Source organism: Gigantopelta aegis, chromosome 8 (genome assembly GCF_016097555.1).
Source record: "Gigantopelta aegis isolate Gae_Host chromosome 8, Gae_host_genome, whole genome shotgun sequence".
NCBI classification, from domain to species: domain Eukaryota; kingdom Metazoa; phylum Mollusca; class Gastropoda; order Neomphalida; family Peltospiridae; genus Gigantopelta; species Gigantopelta aegis.
In genome coordinates this window covers 77140324-77158585 of record NC_054706.1, presented here as the reverse complement: position 1 = coordinate 77158585, position 18262 = coordinate 77140324, and the positions used below count along the sequence as shown (strand labels likewise).

Genomic DNA, 18262 nt, shown 5'->3' with positions numbered 1-18262 from the left:
TGTAAATAATATGTCATAGTATTATAAATTTATCAAATATGTATACTTGATGCTATATGATAAAATTAATTCAGGTATTTTAAAGAAAATTACCTCATAGAAATATATATTTCAGTGGCTATAGTTTTCGATATGTTCACGTGTGTACAGATAATATTCTGAGGGAAGGCTGTTAATGCCAATATACACTTTTAAAACAAAGATAAAATGCTAATAAAAAATATCCTGTACAAAATTTACATTTGTATTTACTCTTTTGAGAGAGGGAGAACAAAATTTAATAAAGCAGTATCTTAATGAAAATGTCATTTTGTACATGCCCCTTACTAAAAATAGCATGTGTATGGAGGTTTATTTAATGCACATTGTAATATAGTCTATGCATATTGGGTATGTGCTTTGTATATATTTTGGTATTAGTCGCTACAAAAGTGTATTTAAATAATCTTTAGTTTTCAAACATAAAAATTATTTAAAATGTTATAAGATTTCTTGGGATGTGTTTTTTGTGTGAGTATGCCGATATCCGATTAAGGTTCAAGCACACTGTCCAGGAGATATGCGTTATTAGTCTTAGTGAGAGAAAAGTCAGTGCAGTGGCCTTATACATCACTACTTCACTTTAAATTAGAGCCAGTACCAAGATATGAACTCCTTAAACACATGGCCAAACCCACTATAGGATAATATAATATATATTGAGACAAAAGAGGAACACTAGGTATTGTAGACAACATTGAATTCACTTTTAGCATTGTACTGTTGGTATAAAATACTAACATGTAAGGATAATATAATATATATTGAGACAAAAGAGGAACACTAGGTATTGTAGACAACATTGAATTCACTTTTAGCATTGTACTGTTGGTATAAAATACTAAGATGTAAGGTGACACTGAATGTCAGTAATGTGAGACGGTGTCAGTAATGTGAGACTGAGTGTCAGTAATGTGAGACTGAGTGTCAGTAATGTGAGACTGAGTGTCAGTAATGTGAGACGGTGTGTCAGTAATGTGAGACGGTGTCAGTAATGTGTGACGGTGTCAGTAATGTGAGACTGAGTGTCAGTAATGTGAGACAATGTCAGTAATGTGAGACGGTGTCAGTAACACAGCTAACTCCCTGACATGGATAAACGTTTGCAGTCACTCTTTGCTATTAGTGTTTGTTTGATCTCATATTTTTTCCCAACAGCATAGAAGGATGTCAGACTAATTTTATTACCGGCTAAAGATCAAATAACCATAGTTAAAAATGTGTTTAAGTGTCCTTTATTTTTAGATTATTTAATAATCAAGTTGAGATAGTTATGGGGCATATGGGCGTTAGATGAAGAACTGTGGACATAGGTTTAAGACGTACTGTATGTAGTTCTTAGATGAACTAGTTGGATATGAATTTAGTGTAATGTATAAAAACATTAACTTAATAATCTGATGGCAGGTGTTAATTTTCTATGAATATATATTTAATTTTGATTATAGATGAAGAGTTGTGGGCCTTGGATAGTTTGACAAATAATGGCCCTTATATAAAAATGTTTGATACAAATTAAGTACAAAAGTTATGGGGTTTAGATGACGAGTTTGATATTAATTTCGTATAATGTATTTTTAAAAATACATTTTTATATGAAGACACAATTATATTTGTAATAACATTAATGATTGCACTCTTCTAACTGCAGTTTAAAATGCTAGTTTGGGGTGGGTTTGGGGTTTTGTTTTAGGGGGGTTAATTGGGAGGAAGGGGGATCAGCTTGTTGTAGACCATAGATGTTCTCTGTCTTTCTGTCCAGTCATTAATAGTTCACTAGAATCAAAACACACGGCAAGATACATGTTCATTAATCAGTATCTGGGTTCTAGTACTCCTAGGGTCTCTGTTCCCAGAACATTGGCCACACTGCACTAAATTGGCCGAGGCTTCGAAACTACCACAAATCATATATTTATTGTTTCATTATATTAATTCTGATTTTTTAAGTTTTTGTTTGTAATGAACATCCAAACATTTTTTTTCTCACGTTGACGAAGTCAACAGGCAAGCTATGTGTATTACAAAAGAGCGGCAACAGTGTTAACTTTTATGTTTTGTTCCAACATTAAGTTTTGTGTTTAGGTCCACTTTACAGAAACGATAAGTCCTGGACCATTGAAATTTGGTTTATAAATTATAGTTGTATTTACAATTATTCATCTCAGTTTATTTTTTAAAATGTAAAATGTATTAAATATGTTTTTTTTGTTTTTTTGTTTTTTTAATACATATATATATATAAAATAGATTGATTAGATTGATTGAGAACCTTACATGACAGATTATTTATTCATTGGATCAGGTTTATGGTAGGCAAGACACTGAATTCCACAGAACTATTGGGATTAATTTGTTCCTCACGTAAATTTCATGATTTGCATTGTAAAGTTTGTGTCTGTAGTGGCAGTGGAGCACATGAGATTATGGTCCCTGCTACTGTACAGAAGTGTTTAATATCTAATTGCGTCTTTCATATTGTAAGCTGATCTATTTTTGTTTGTTCATCTGCTAATGTGGTATGCTTTGTACATAAATTCACCATATGTACATGTTAAAATGTATTTTCAAGGAAGCAAGATATTACAGGTTAATAAATATGATGAACCACCATAAAGCTTTCTTTTCTTTCCTCTTTTAAATGTTGTTCAAAATAGCTCTTACTGCTATACTATTTAATGCTGTAGATAGTTTGAGTATATTATTAAATACTTGATTTGTAGGTAACAGATAAGGGCAGTGGCTTCAGTATCTCACACACACACACACGCACACACACACACATGCACACACACACACACACACACACACAAACTGGTGGCTATATCATCTGATATCTCACACATGTGGCTGTAGTATCTGATATCTTACACGAGGCTGTGAAATCTGATTTGATATCTCACACGTGCCTGTAGAATCTGATATCACATGTGGCTGTAGAATCTGATATCACACATGTGGCTGTAGAATCTGATATCACATGTGGCTGTAGAATCTGATATCACACATGTGGCTGAACGATCTGATATCTCACATGTGACAGTAGAATCTGATATCACACATGTGGCTGTAGAATCTGATATCACACATGTGGCTGTACAATCTGATATCTCACACATGTGGCTGTAGGATTTGATATCTCACACATGTTGCTGTAGAATCTGATATCACACATTTGGCTGTAGAATCTGATATCACACATGTGGCTGTAGGATATGATATCTTACACACATGGCTGTAGGATCTGATCTCTCACACATGCCACTTTAGGATCTCATATCTCACACTTGTGGCTGTAGTATCTGATATCTCACACGGGTGGCTGTAGGATCTGATATCTCACACGTGGCTGTAGAATCTGATATCTCGCATGTGGCTGTAGGATCTGATATCACACATGTGGCTGTAGGATCTGATATCATATGTGGCTGTAGAATCTGATATCACACATGTGGCTGTACGATCTGATATCTCACACATGTGGCTGTAGGATTTGATATCTCACACATGTGGCTGTAGAATTTGATATCACACGTGGTTGTACAATCTGATATCTCACACGTTGCTGTAGGATTTTATATCTCACACATGTTGGTGTAGGATTTGAGATCTCACGCATGTGGCTGTAGAATCTGATATCAGACACGTGGCTGTAGAATCTGATATCTCACACATGTGGCTGTAGGATCTGATATCTCACATGTGGCTGTAGGATCTGATATCTCACACATGTGGCTGTAGAATCTGATATCAAACGTGGCTGTACGATCTGATATCTCACACATGTGGCTGTACGATCTGATATCTCACACATGTGGCTGTAGGATTTGATATCTCACACATGTGGCTGTAGAATTTGATATCACACGTGGTTGTACAATCTGATATCTCACACGTTGCTGTAGGATTTTATATCTCACACATGTTGGTGTAGGATTTGAGATCTCACACATGTGGCTGTAGAATCTGATATCACACATGTGGCTGTAGAATCTGATATCACACATGTGGCTGTAGAATCTGATATCAGACACGTGGCTGTAGAATCTGATATCTCACACATGTGGCTGTAGGATCTGATATCTCACATGTGGCTGTAGGATCTGATATCTCACACATGTGGCTGTAGAATCTGATATCAAACATGTGGCTGTACGATCTGATATCTCACACATGTGGCTGTAGAATCTGATATCTCACACATGTGGCGGTAGGATCTGATATCTCACATTTGGCCGTAGAATCTGATAGTTCACACATGTGGCTGTAGGATCTGATATCTCATCCGTGGCTGTAGGATCTAATATCTCACACATGTGGCTGCAGAATCTGATACCTCGCACCTGGCTGTAGACTATGGTATCTCACACGTGACTGTAGAATCTGATATCTCACACACGTGGCTGTAGGATCTGATATCTCATGCGGCTGTAGGATCTGATATCTCATGTGGCTATAGGATCTGATATTACACAGCTGGCTGTTTCTGATATCTCAAATATGTAGCATTTTTGGTATCTCACATACATAATAATAAAAACTTAACCCACCTCAAATAATACTCCCTTCCAAAGCATACAACGTATTAGAAAGATCCACGTTTTGGCCTTATCGTTATTTGGGGAAGATTCCGCCCCCGCCCATCCCCGTTCCATACAACTATGCGAGTCAGAACTGAATGTCGTCAACATCATCATCGTCATTTTTGTCAATGTCATCACATGCATCATTATCATCATCATTATCAACAACAACTGCGCAGTTTTTAAGACCAAATTTAATAATCCATTCAAAGTACAACATATTTTTTCTTGAATAAAGTACACTCAGAGTATCACGATAACAGCAAAACAACAAATTAGACTGGAAAGTTTCACAGAAAAGACAGTTTTGGAATCTCTGTCATAGATGGCTCAGAATCTTTTCATCCGTTCATGGCCATCGTCGAGAGACAGGAGATAAAACTTAACGTTATCCTAATTGAAGGCATCACACCACCATCTGCGGTGTCGTTCCTTGTGTAGCAGCTTAGAAGAGTCCGCTTAAAGCTATAGGTCTTTTCATTAAAAATTAATACAAAATACACAGATCAAATTTTAAATCCTTATTTGGTGAATCAAAGTAAGTTGACTTAACTTATTTGAATAGCCCCCTTTTGAAATAATTTATTATTTGTATTAATAAATAATAGCAACGGTTAGGACCCATTCACACTGGATGTAGGTAGGAATTGCTTTAACGTACTTGCATCCAAGTAAGGCTTAATCACGCTCTTTGTCGGTACAAACCGACCCAGCCAAAACGAGAAAGGCAGTTAATGGTGGGTTATTGATAATTTGAAATAACAATCTGTAGGGAAACAAATCTAGATAAAATGTTTAACAGTCCAAAATAAAAAGGATTCACAGCTCAGCCGAAAATCTTTATAATTTGGACAACCACGAATCTATAGATAAAAGAAGTGAGGATCAGACTATTTAAATATGTGACGTTTGGGGGGGGGGGGGGGGTGTATAATTTTGAAATAAAATTTTGAACGAAGTTCTTAAAGTTTACGTCCTATTTATATATCCGTGTGTGTTGCCTCGCTAATGGCGTTATGTGCATGGTTGGTTGAGACTGGATCCGTTTCAAGAAAACGCCTAAAGTCAGTAGATGTGGAGTGTAGTGTTGTGTGGAAATACAGATTTCGAGAAGCCGGATCCGTTCGAACGAAAGAGAATCAGACTAAAATATAATCCAGTCGTCATGGTTCGATAGAGGTTCGGACGAGCCCGGTTTCGGGGTGTATTAAATTCTACCAATAAAAACAAAGAAAGGTGAATAAAATATTAAAATGGGTCCAGCACGTTAATATTCCAGTGCTGCCAGGACAGGCTGAGGCTGACACTAAACTGAATGGCCGTCATACGAGTAGCCGAACGAGTCAACTAAAATCAGCTGGGGAAAATGTGGAGGCACACAATCTTGCTGAAAGGAATTCCACTATGAATGAACACGGATGGCAGTACTCATTAACAAATAACTCTTTTTGGTTCAATGAACTATTTGTTTCATGACTGTGTCTAGTATATCAGTAAAATATTTTGTGAATCTGTAGAAACCACAAAACACTTACATGGGCGTACATAGGATTTTGAAAAGGGGGGTTCCAAAATAGATTGCAGAGATATTAGGCATATATTTCTATGTTGAGTTTTGAAAAGGGGGGTTCCAAAATAGATTGCACAGATATTGGGCATATATTTCTATGTTGAGTAAATATAATAATGTCAGATATCAATGTCAGATATATTAAATTATAAAAAAGCGATTTCGGGGGAGGGGGGGGGGTTCGGTCGAACTCATCGACCCCCCCCCCCCCCCCCCCCCCATGACTTAAAACATTATGTGCATTATATTTTGTTGTTGAATCGTTGAATTTGTTAGGAAAACGTTAAGTCCTACCAAGGGAATGACAATAGAAGCTATAATAGATACATAAACTATGTATTAAGATACACTAGTAATAATTATTAGTAAGGAAAATAAATAAGAAAACAAACGCATTTAAAATACACAAAGAAAAACAGAAGGCAAATATGATAAATTCATATTTCAGTTGTTTAGACAATGTTAAATATAATTAAAACTAACACGTGTACGAACCAATAACTGGATCATACTGTACATGGCAACATATATTAAACAATACCCAAAGTGCTGTTCTTATGAAAAGAAATTATTTGAGATATAGATCGAACATTACTAAAATATATTTTCTTTTCTTCTGTATATCCTGCGCAAGATAATTAATTTCTAATCGTAGCTAGTTTAATATCGTAACCCAAAAATAGTTTATGTGAACTATATATTAAAACAGGTCTAACCCTAGTTTACATTCAACTTTAGTTTTGAATTGCATGAAACTGATACTCGTGTATAATCCGTACACATTACAACAATCAGAATCTGGAGTTGTCTTAATCTTTCTTGCTTCCCTCCGATATGTCATCCAGAAATAGCGGTTCCTCGTCGGATTTCATCAGCTTGGCCAGTTTCATCTTCTGGTTGGTCATGGCCGCGCTCTTCCCCACCTCGGCCCCATCCTCCATGTACACGTTGGAGATCGAGTTGAGCAGACGATCGATGCGGTCAGGGAACTCTTCAATGGCGAGCGCCGTCTTGCTGCAGTATGCCCTCGACTTGCGGCGTCTTATGCGAATCTTCTTCGCTTCTGGAGCGTCCCAGAGTCCCGTCCACATCTTGAACCTGTTCAGCATGAACGAGAGGATCTCGTAGTCGTTGGACATCTTCGTCAGATCGGCTCGGACGTCGGCGAACGTCTCGTTGAGGATGGACAGGAACATGTTGACGACGATGAAGGTGATGGTGAAGACGAAGAGGAACACGTAGATGTGGGACATGATGGGCAGAACCATCGTCATGCTGAAGATGTCAATCTGACCCATGATCATCAGGACTCCGGTCTCCACGGAGCCGACAAAGCTGGAGAAGGACAGAGCCGTGGACATGAAGGTCAGGTAGAACAGCTGAATGAAGGCCAGGAAGACGATCCAGAAGATGAGGCTGAAGTGGACCAGTCTCTTGGCGCCTTTCCGCAGAGTCGCCGCCAGCAGGGACATCCTCTTGTTGAATCGCAGAAGCTTAAGGAACTTGAGACTGCCGAAGAAGACCAACCAGCCAATGATGTACGAGAAGACCTCATTCCAGTACCCAACGTACTGGAACTTCATGTACTTGTTGCCTTTGTTCTGCTTGAACTGCGAGGTCAGCTGGTTGGTGACGATGAACTTGTAAAAGTAGACGACTATGGCCGCTATGGACATCGCTATGATGGATAGCTCAACGAGATTCCAGACGTATTTGAAGTACTGAAACTTGAGCTGTATGAGTTTCTTCATCTCTTTGAAGATAAACATAACGGTGAAGACGAAGTACACTATCTCGCAGAGGACCTGGAACAGAAGTGCAGACGACATGTAAGGCAGCAGCATGGCCGGTTCAATCCTGTACGAGGGCACGACTCCGCCAGTGTCCGAGAACTCTGCTATGATTGTCACAATGGCGAACAGGTTGACCTGCGGGTTGTACACGGTCAGCTCCACGAACAACCCCCGGGTGTGTTTGTCTACCCACTGCTCCTGCTGTAGTCTCGACATCATCCTCCTCAACACCCACCTGCTCTCCCTCAACTCCGTCACGTAGCCCCCTCCCCCATACACCGTCAGTTTGCCTATGTACGGGTAGCCGTTTAGCTTGGATGCTTTGCTGTACGTGTATTCCGGCCGATTCTGGTTCGTTGTGTTGTGCAGAGATAACCACCTAACGTTGTAGTCGGCCGTGTCCTCGCTAAAGATCGTGTATGACGTAGTGCAGCTGGAGATGACGTCTTTCATCAGGTTGTCTGGTTGACATTTTCCTAAAATTAACATGTAATCGTTAGTTAATGGAAGATGTAAATGTAATTGTATGTGTAAATGTGATTCTATATAATATAAAGTTGTCAAACAATAAACAGATTTCCCGTTTAATATACAAAACGTCCTATTTCTCCTCGTCGGGAATTACTCTTCCCTTTATTTTTTCCTTTCCTCTTTTCTTTCCCATTATAAACATATAGAAATATTCAGGCAAAATGAGCTTGCCTCAAACTTTTTCACCATGTATTTTCATCATTCTACTAACAATATTAGTTGTAATCCAAGTCAAAATTGTTGGGATCTCAAAAGCTTTATCTCTTTACAGTACATCGTCCAAAGGTTCTAAATTATAAAATCAAACTTGGCAAGTACATTGGTCATGCCACAGTGATCACACCAGACCCTGTGCTCATAAACCTGTAAAGACTAGTCTCAGTAGCCTACTTCAATAAAGTCTCGACAATATAAATAGTCTGGAGACTCCGGTAACGTCTTGAGTTTGGTCTTTAAAGTTATCAAGCACAGGTCCATGTGTTTTCATGATACGACACATCGCTGACTCAAGTCATGTCTGATGGAATACCCTATTTTGAACGTGTACATTCATTTTTATCGTTTTTTGTAAAACTCTTGTACATTTCAACTATGGAGATGATGGCTGTAGGCTGTGCTCATAGCGGGTGCCACCTGAGGGGCAGGATATGTTCATTTCGCAAACACTTGATATCATCACTGTTTAAATAGTGGTTCATGAGTGCATGCCATCACATCTGTATACGTGTATATTCCAATCAGCTCTATCCTGTTTGGGTTTTCTAAGCTAGTCTTGGCGGTGGCAGTCGTCCTACGGGCGAAGCAGGGGGGATCAAACATCCTGTTACGGATCTCCCAGGGGAGTGGCGGTCCTCCTAAGGTCGAGCAACTGATAATGGATAATGGAAGCAATCACGACTTTGCAGAGATATCATTTTGATAATGGAATGCAGTTTTGTCGCTCAGATTCAGTAAGGTTGAACATACCTAATACACAATGCCAATGTAAAAAAAAAAGTCACTACATCAAATGCCTGTAAATATGTTAAAGACCAATCTTACACAATTTAATCTCTAGTTCATATTTCAACATAATACTATTTCCCATCATTACTAAAAGCTATATGAATACTATTTGTTATATTAAACGTCTCACCTGGCTTTACTCTTAGCTGTCTAAGAGTGGCGTATCCCATGATCCTCGACACTTTGTCTCCTACATATCCTCGAAGCATTAATGGTGGATAGTTGTTGTAGTAGTTGCTAGCTCGCAGTCCGTTCACAAGGTCTGTCCGACTCCACTTCCAGAACTCTTCCGTGTTTCGGATCTGAATAATATTAATAGTTGTAAAATAGTTTACATGTATACCCTTCAAGACACATGCATACACACGAAAACCCCCATCTGTAGAACCATTGTAATTATAGAGAAGTCGTTGAACAGACACGGACTAGGATGTGGATATGGACATGTGGATATGGACATGTACACTTTTCATAACACATACTCAAAATATTATTACACAACTGTAGAACCATTGCAGGCATATGGCATGGTAACCACAAGGTGTAACATGTTGGTGAGTCAAGGTCTACGATGTGGAAATGGAAAATAAACATCAAAAGTAAAAATATATTTTAATTGTAATAAGTACTCCTCACATGCTTCAGAAGTAAATAATAAAAATGAAACACAACTTCATGAATAGATATAGTTATCAAAGTAGAGATAGTTATCAAAGTAGAGAATGAAAGAAGGGGGGCTGTAGCTTATACACCCGAATGAAAGCGAAACAGTCAACGCATTGAAAATCGTATCTCCACACAAGGCAGGGTCAAAGGAGGTTTTAATATACGTGTGACTGTTCCCATTAATCACCGTCAGGCCGTTCGTCTATTGGAGGATTACCACTTTCCTTTCCACATTGTAAGACGACTGGGTTGACAAATCTAAACCTTCACAAGACAGCTTGGTCGATATATATACAGACAGTTGTGATGGCATGTATACATGAAAAACACATGTAATGTGGACCTTCATGAAAGACATCTTCATGTCCTTGTTGTTGATGAAGAGTTTCTCGATACTGTCCTTGTAGAAGAAGCTGTTGGACGACCTCTGTCTGTAGCTGATCACCATCAGGATCCACAAGAAGAACGAGTACAAGGTGATCTCGCGAATGATATCCCACATCTTTATCTCCTTCATCCTCTCCTCCCTGGCTCTCTCCAGTTCCGCCCTTTCTGGGGGCTGGTAGCCGATTTTACGAGGTCTTGCAGGACCATAATCTGTTAACAATTTGTGAAATCAAAGATATAAAGTGTTGGTTGTACTGAACAAAACCCGCTAGCCTTTATAAAACATAAATAATAGTGACAGCATGCAATCCAAAATCAATTGATTGCATTTGTTTAAGACAATGTTGCAATGTTGTTGAATAAATTTCATAGAAAACTCATGCCTTCATTTATTTCAATCTGACACCCAATAGCCGATCTCTATTTATGTGCTGGGGTGTCGACAAACATCCATCCATTCATTCATTCATTCATTGATTCATTCATTCATTCATTTCATTAGTCTAGAATTAAAACAAAACCTTGCAATTACTTGAATTTTGATGCAGATATTCTTCATCCATAGCCAACTTCCGGTCATCCATTAAATTGGGTTCCTCTTCGTCCTCTGGTTCCTCCCCCTGATCCTCCCCTGGACTCTTGAAGATCAGGGACAGGAATATGGCCGTCAGAAACACCTGGCACAATACAAACGATAATTATACAGAGCTACACTTAGCCTAAAAGTGGAAAAAAGAACCATGGCACAGTGATATAACATTCTCTTCAGCAGGAAAAAAAAGAGAGTACATTTAAACAAATTAAAAAGGACATGATTGATATATTTCTGGGCGTGTTACACTGACGTCTGAATAATAATATAACTTTGTATATTATAACTTTGTATAAGTAAACCAAACAATCACAGATCTATAGTTAAAACGATTCAGAATTACTGCCTTCAATAATAAAAAAACAACATGCACTTTTATATAATTACATTGAATCAGTAGTTTCATGAACACAGATCTACATTTAGAAGTTACACGCCTTTACACACAAACAAGCAAATAAAAACGAAACAAAACATGAATCACTACAAACCTGGTGAAGACCAGTAGTATAGGCCTACCTTAACAGGCTGAGTGACAAACACAGACGTCAAGAACGAAACATACAAACAAACAAAACAAAACATGAATCACTGCAAACCTGTTGAAGACCAGTAGTATAGGCCTACCTTAACAGGCTGAGTGACAAACACAGACGTCAAGAACGAAACAAACAAACAAACAAAACAAAACATGAATCACTGCAAACCTGGTGACGACCAGTAGTATAGGCCTACCTTAACGGGCTGAGTGCCAAACACAGACGTCAAGAACGAAACAAACAAACAAACAAAACAAAACATGAATCACTGCAAACGTGGTGACGACCAGTAGTATAGGCCTACCTTAACGGGCTGAGTGACAAACACAGACGTCAAGAACGAAACAAACAAACAAACAAAACAAAACAAAACATGAATCACTGCAAACCTGGTGACGACCAGTAGTATAGGCCTACCTTAACGGGCTGAGTGACAAACACAGACGTCAAGAACGAAACAAACAAACAAACAAACAAACAAAACAAAACAAAACAAAACATGAATCACTGCAAACCTGGTGACGACCAGTAGTATAGGCCTACCTTAACGGTCTGAGAGACAAACACAGACGTCAAGAACGAAACAAACAAACAAACAAAACAAAACATGAATCACTGCAAACCTGGTGACGACCAGTAGTATAGGCCTACCTTAACGGGCTGAGTGACAAACACAGACGTCAAGAACGAAACAAACAAACAAACAAAACAAAACAAAACAAAACATGAATCACTGCAAACCTGGTGAAGACCAGTAGTATAGGCCTACCTTAACGGGCCGAGTGACAAACACAGACGTCAAGAACGAAACAAACAAACAAACAAAACAAAACATAAATCACTGCAAACCTGGTGACGACCAGTAGTATAGGCCTACCTTAACGGGCTGAGTGACAAACACAGACGTCAAGAACGAAACAAACAAACAAACAAAACAAAACAAAACAAAACATGAATCACTGCAAACCTGGTGACGACCAGTAGTATAGGCCTACCTTAACGGGCTGAGTGACAAACACAGACGTCAAGAACGAAACAAACAAACAAACAAACAAAACAAAACAAACCAAACATGAATCACTGCAAACCTGGTGACGACCAGTAGCATACGCCTACCTTAACGGTCTGAGTGACAAACACAGACGTCAAGAACGAAACAAACAAACAAACAAACAAAAAACCACATGAATCACTGCAAACCTGGTGACGACCAGTAGTATAGGCCTACCTTAACGGGCTGAGTGACAAACACAGACGTCAAGAACGAAACATACAAACAAACAAAACAAAACAAAACAAAACATGAATCACTGCAAACCTGGTGACGACCAGTAGTATAGGCCTACCTTAACGGGCTGAGTGACAAACACAGACGTCAAGAACGAAACAAACAAACAAACAAAACAAAACATGAATCACTGCAAACCTGGTGACGACCAGTAGTATAGGCCTACCTTAATGGCTGAGTGACAAACACAGACGTCAAGAACGAAACAAACAAACAAACAAACAAAACAAAACAAAACAAAACATGAATCACTGCAAACCTTGTGACAACCAGTAGTGTAGGCCCACCTTAACGGGCTGAGTGACAAACACAGACGTCAAGAACGAAACAAACAAACAAACAAACAAAACAAAACAAAACAAAACATGAATCACTGCAAACCTGGTGACGACCAGTAGTATAGGCCTACCTTAACGGGCTGAGTGACAAACACAGACGTCAAGAACGAAACAAACAAACAAACAAAACAAAACATGAATCACTGCAAACCTGGTGACGACCAGTAGTATAGGCCTACCTTAACGGGCTGAGTGACAAACACAGACGTCAAGAACGAAACAAACAAACAAACAAAACAAAACAAAACATGAATCACTGCAAACCTGGTGACGACCAGTAGTATAGGCCTACCTTAACGGGCTGAGTGACAAACACAGACATCAAGAACGAAACAAACAAACAAACAAACAAACAAAACAAAAGAAAACAAAACATGAATAACTGCAAACCTGGTGACGACCAGTAGTATAGGCCTACCTTAACGGTCTGAGTGACAAACACAGACGTCAAGAACGAAACAAACAAACAAACAAACAAAACAAAACACTGCAAACCTGGTGACGACCAGTAGTATAGGCCTACCTTAACGGGCTGAGTGACAAACACAGACGTCAAGAACGAAACAAACAAACAAAAAACAAAACAAAACATGAATGACTGCAAACCTGGTGACGACCAGTAGTATAGGCCTACCTTAACGGGCTGAGTGACAAACACAGACGTCAAGAACGAAACAAACAAGCAAACAAAAAACAAAACAAAACATGAATCACTGCAAACCTGGTGACGACCAGTAGTATAGGCCTACCTTAACGGGCTGAGTGACAAACACAGACGTCAAGAACGAAACAAACAAGCAAACAAAACAAAACAAAACATGAATCACTGCAAACCTGGTGACGACCAGTAGTATAGGCCTACCTTAACGGGCTGAGTGACAAACACAGACGTCAAGAACGAAACAAACAAAAACAAACAAAACAAAACAAAACAAAACATGAATCACTGCAAACCTGGTGACGACCAGTAGTATAGGCCTACCTTAACGGGCTGAGTGACAAACACAGACGTCAAGAACGAAACAAACAAACAAACAAAACAAAACAAAACAAAACATGAATCACTGCAAACCTGGTGACGACCAGTAGTATAGGCCTACCTTAACGGGCTGAGTGACAAACACAGACGTCAAGAACGAAACAAACAAACAAACAAACAAAACAAAACAAAACAAAACATGAATCACTGCAAACCTGGTGACGACCAGTAGTATAGGCCTACCTTAACGGGCTGAGTGACAAACACAGACGTCAAGAACGAAACAAACAAACAAACAAACAAAACAAAACATGAATCACTGCAAACCTGGTGACGACCAGTAGTATAGGCCTACCTTAACGGGCTGAGTGACAAACACAGACGTCAAGAACGAAACAAACAAACAAACAAAACAAAACAAAACATGAATCACTGCAAACCTGGTGACGACCAGTAGTATAGGCCTACCTTAACGGGCTGAGTGACAAACACAGACGTCAAGAACGAAACAAACAAACAAACAAACAAACAAAACAAAACAAAACATGAATCACTGCAAACCTTGTGACGACCAGTAGTGTAGGCCTACCTTAACGGGCTGAGTGACAAACACAGACGTCAAGAACGAAACATACAAAAAAACAAAACAAAACATGAATCACTGCAAACCTGGTGACGACCAGTAGTATAGGCCTACCTTAACGGGCTGAGTGACAAACACAGACGTCAAGAACGAAACAAACAAACAAACAAACAAAACAAAACAAAACAAAACATGAATCACTGCAAACCTGGTGACGACCAGTAGTATAGGCCTACCTTAACGGGCTGAGTGACAAACACAGACGTCAAGAACGAAACAAACAAACAAACAAAACAAAACAAAACAACTCACACGTCATGAATCACTGCAAACCTGGTGACGACCAGTAGTATAGGCCTACCTTAACGGGCTGAGTGACAAACACAGACGTCAAGAACGAAACAAACAAACAAACAAACAAAACAAAACAAAACATGAATCACTGCAAACCTGGTGACGACCAGTAGTATAGGCCTACCTTAACGGGCTGAGTGACAAACACAGACGTCAAGAACGAAAAACAAACAAACAAACAAAACAAAAGAAAACAAAACATGAATAACTGCAAACCTGGTGACGACCAGTAGTATAGGCCTACCTTAACGGTCTGAGTGACAAACACAGACGTCAAGAACGAAACAAACAAACAAACAAAACAAAACATGAATCACTGCAAACCTGGTGACGACCAGTAGTATAGGCCTACCTTAACGGGCTGAGTGACAAACACAGACGTCAAGAACGAAACAAACAAACAAACAAAACAAAACATGAATCACTGCAAACCTGGTGACGACCAGTAGTATAGGCCTACCTTAACGGGCTGAGTGACAAACACAGACGTCAAGAACGAAACAAACAAACAAACAAAACAAAACATGAATCACTGCAAACCTGGTGACGACCAGTAGTATAGGCCTACCTTAACGGGCTGAGTGACAAACACAGACGTCAAGAACGAAAACAAACAAACAAACAAAACAAAACAAAACAAAACATGAATCACTGCAAACCTGGTGACGACCAGTAGTATAGGCCTACCTTAACGGGCTGAGTGACAAACACAGACGTCAAGAACGAAACAAACAAACAAACAAACAAAACAAAACAAAACAAAACATGAATCACTGCAAACCTGGTGACGACCAGTAGTATAGGCCTACCTTAACGGGCTGAGTGACAAACACAGACGTCAAGAACGAAACAAACAAACAAACAAAACAAAACAAAACAAAAAACACATGAATCACTGCAAACCTGGTGACGACCAGTAGTATAGGCCTACCTTAACGGGCTGAGTGACAAACACAGACGTCAAGAACGAAACAAACAAACAAACAAACAAAACAAAACATGAATCACTGCAAACCTGGTGACGACCAGTAGTATAGGCCTACCTTAACGGGCTGAGTGACAAACACAGACGTCAAGAACGAAACATACAAACAAACAAAACAAAACAAAACATGAATCACTGCAAACCTTGTGACGACCAGTAGTGTAGGCCTACCTTAACGGGCTGAGTGACAAACACAGACGTCAAGAACGAAACATACAAAAAAACAAAACAAAACATGAATCACTGCAAACCTGGTGACGACCAGTAGTATAGGCCTACCTTAACGGGCTGAGTGACAAACACAGACGTCAAGAACGAAACAAACAAACAAACAAAACAAAACAAAACAAAACATGAATCACTGCAAACCTGGTGAAGACCAGTAGTATAGGCCTACCTTAACGGGCTGAGTGACAAACACAGACGTCAAGAACGAAACAAACAAACAAACAAAACAAAACAAAACATGAATCACTGCAAACCTGGTGACGACCAGTAGTATAGGCCTACCTTAACGGGCTGAGTGACAAACACAGACGTCAAGAACGAAACAAACAAACAAACAAAACAAAACAAAACAAAACATGAATCACTGCAAACCTGGTGACGACCAGTAGTATAGGCCTACCTTAACGGGCTGAGTGACAAACACAGACGTCAAGAACGAAACAAACAAACAAACAAACAAAACAAAACAAAACAAAACATGAATCACTGCAAACCTGGTGACGACCAGTAGCATACGCCTACCTTAACGGTCTGAGTGACAAACACAGACGTCAAGAACGAAACAAACAAACAAAGAAACAAAAAACCACATGAATCACTGCAAACCTGGTGACGACCAGTAGTATAGGCCTACCTTAACGGGCTGAGTGACAAACACAGACGTCAAGAACGAAACAAACAAACAAAGAAACAAAAAACCACATGAATCACTGCAAACCTGGTGACGACCAGTAGTATAGGCCTACCTTAACGGTCTGAGTGACAAACACAGACGTCAAGAACGAAACAAACAAACAAACAAAACAAAACATGAATCACTGCAAACCTGGTGACGACCAGTAGTATAGGCCTACCTTAATGGGCTGAGTGACAAACACAGACGTCAAGAACGAAACAAACAAACAAAAAAACCAAAACAAAACATGAATCACTGCAAACCTGGTGACGACCAGTAGTGTAGGCCCACCTTAACGGGCTGAGTGACAAACACAGACGTCAAGAACGAAACAAACAAACAAACAAACAAAACAAAACAAAACAAAACATGAATCACTGCAAACCTGGTGACGACCAGTAGTATAGGCCTACCTTAACGGGCTGAGTGACAAACACAGACGTCAAGAACGAAACAAACAAACAAACAAAACAAAACATGAATCACTGCAAACCTGGTGACGACCAGTAGTATAGGCCTACCTTAACGGGCTGAGTGACAAACACAGACGTCAAGAACGAAACAAACAAACAAACAAAACAAAACAAAACAAAACATGAATCACTGCAAACCTGGTGACGACCAGTAGTATAGGCCTACCTTAACGGGCTGAGTGACAAACACAGACGTCAAGAACGAAACAAACAAACAAATAAACAAAACAAAAGAAAACAAAACATGAATCACTGCAAACCTGGTGACGACCAGTAGCATAGGCCTACCTTAACGGTCTGAGTGACAAACACAGACGTCAAGAACGAAACAAACAAACAAACAAAACAAAACATGAATCACTGCAAACCTGGTAACGACCAGTAGTATAGGCCTACCTTAACGGGCTGAGTGACAAACACAGACGTCAAGAACGAAACAAACAAACAAACAAAACAAAACATGAATCACTGCAAACCTGGTGACGACCAGTAGTATAGGCCTACCTTAACGGGCTGAGTGACAAACACAGACGTCAAGAACGAAATAAACAAACAAACAAAACAAAACAAAACATGAATCACTGCAAACCTTGTGACGACCAGTAGTGTAGGCCTACCTTAACGGGCTGAGTGACAAACACAGACGTCAAGAA

At 39.3% G+C, this 18262-nt stretch overlaps 1 protein-coding gene across 1 annotated transcript in view; it reads right to left on the bottom strand.

The window, feature by feature from the left end:
• Nucleotides 1-7001: 7001 nt before the first annotated feature.
• LOC121379847 overlaps nt 7002-18262 on the bottom strand; it is a 27666-nt gene continuing 16405 nt past the window's right edge. The window contains exons 14-17 of the mRNA XM_041508499.1: nt 11107-11251; nt 10531-10784; nt 9652-9823; nt 7002-8461 (exon numbers count right to left, since the gene is read on the bottom strand). Coding sequence (XP_041364433.1) covers nt 7002-8461; nt 9652-9823; nt 10531-10784; nt 11107-11251 — 2031 coding nt within the window. The remainder of the gene's footprint in view (nt 8462-9651; nt 9824-10530; nt 10785-11106; nt 11252-18262) is intronic.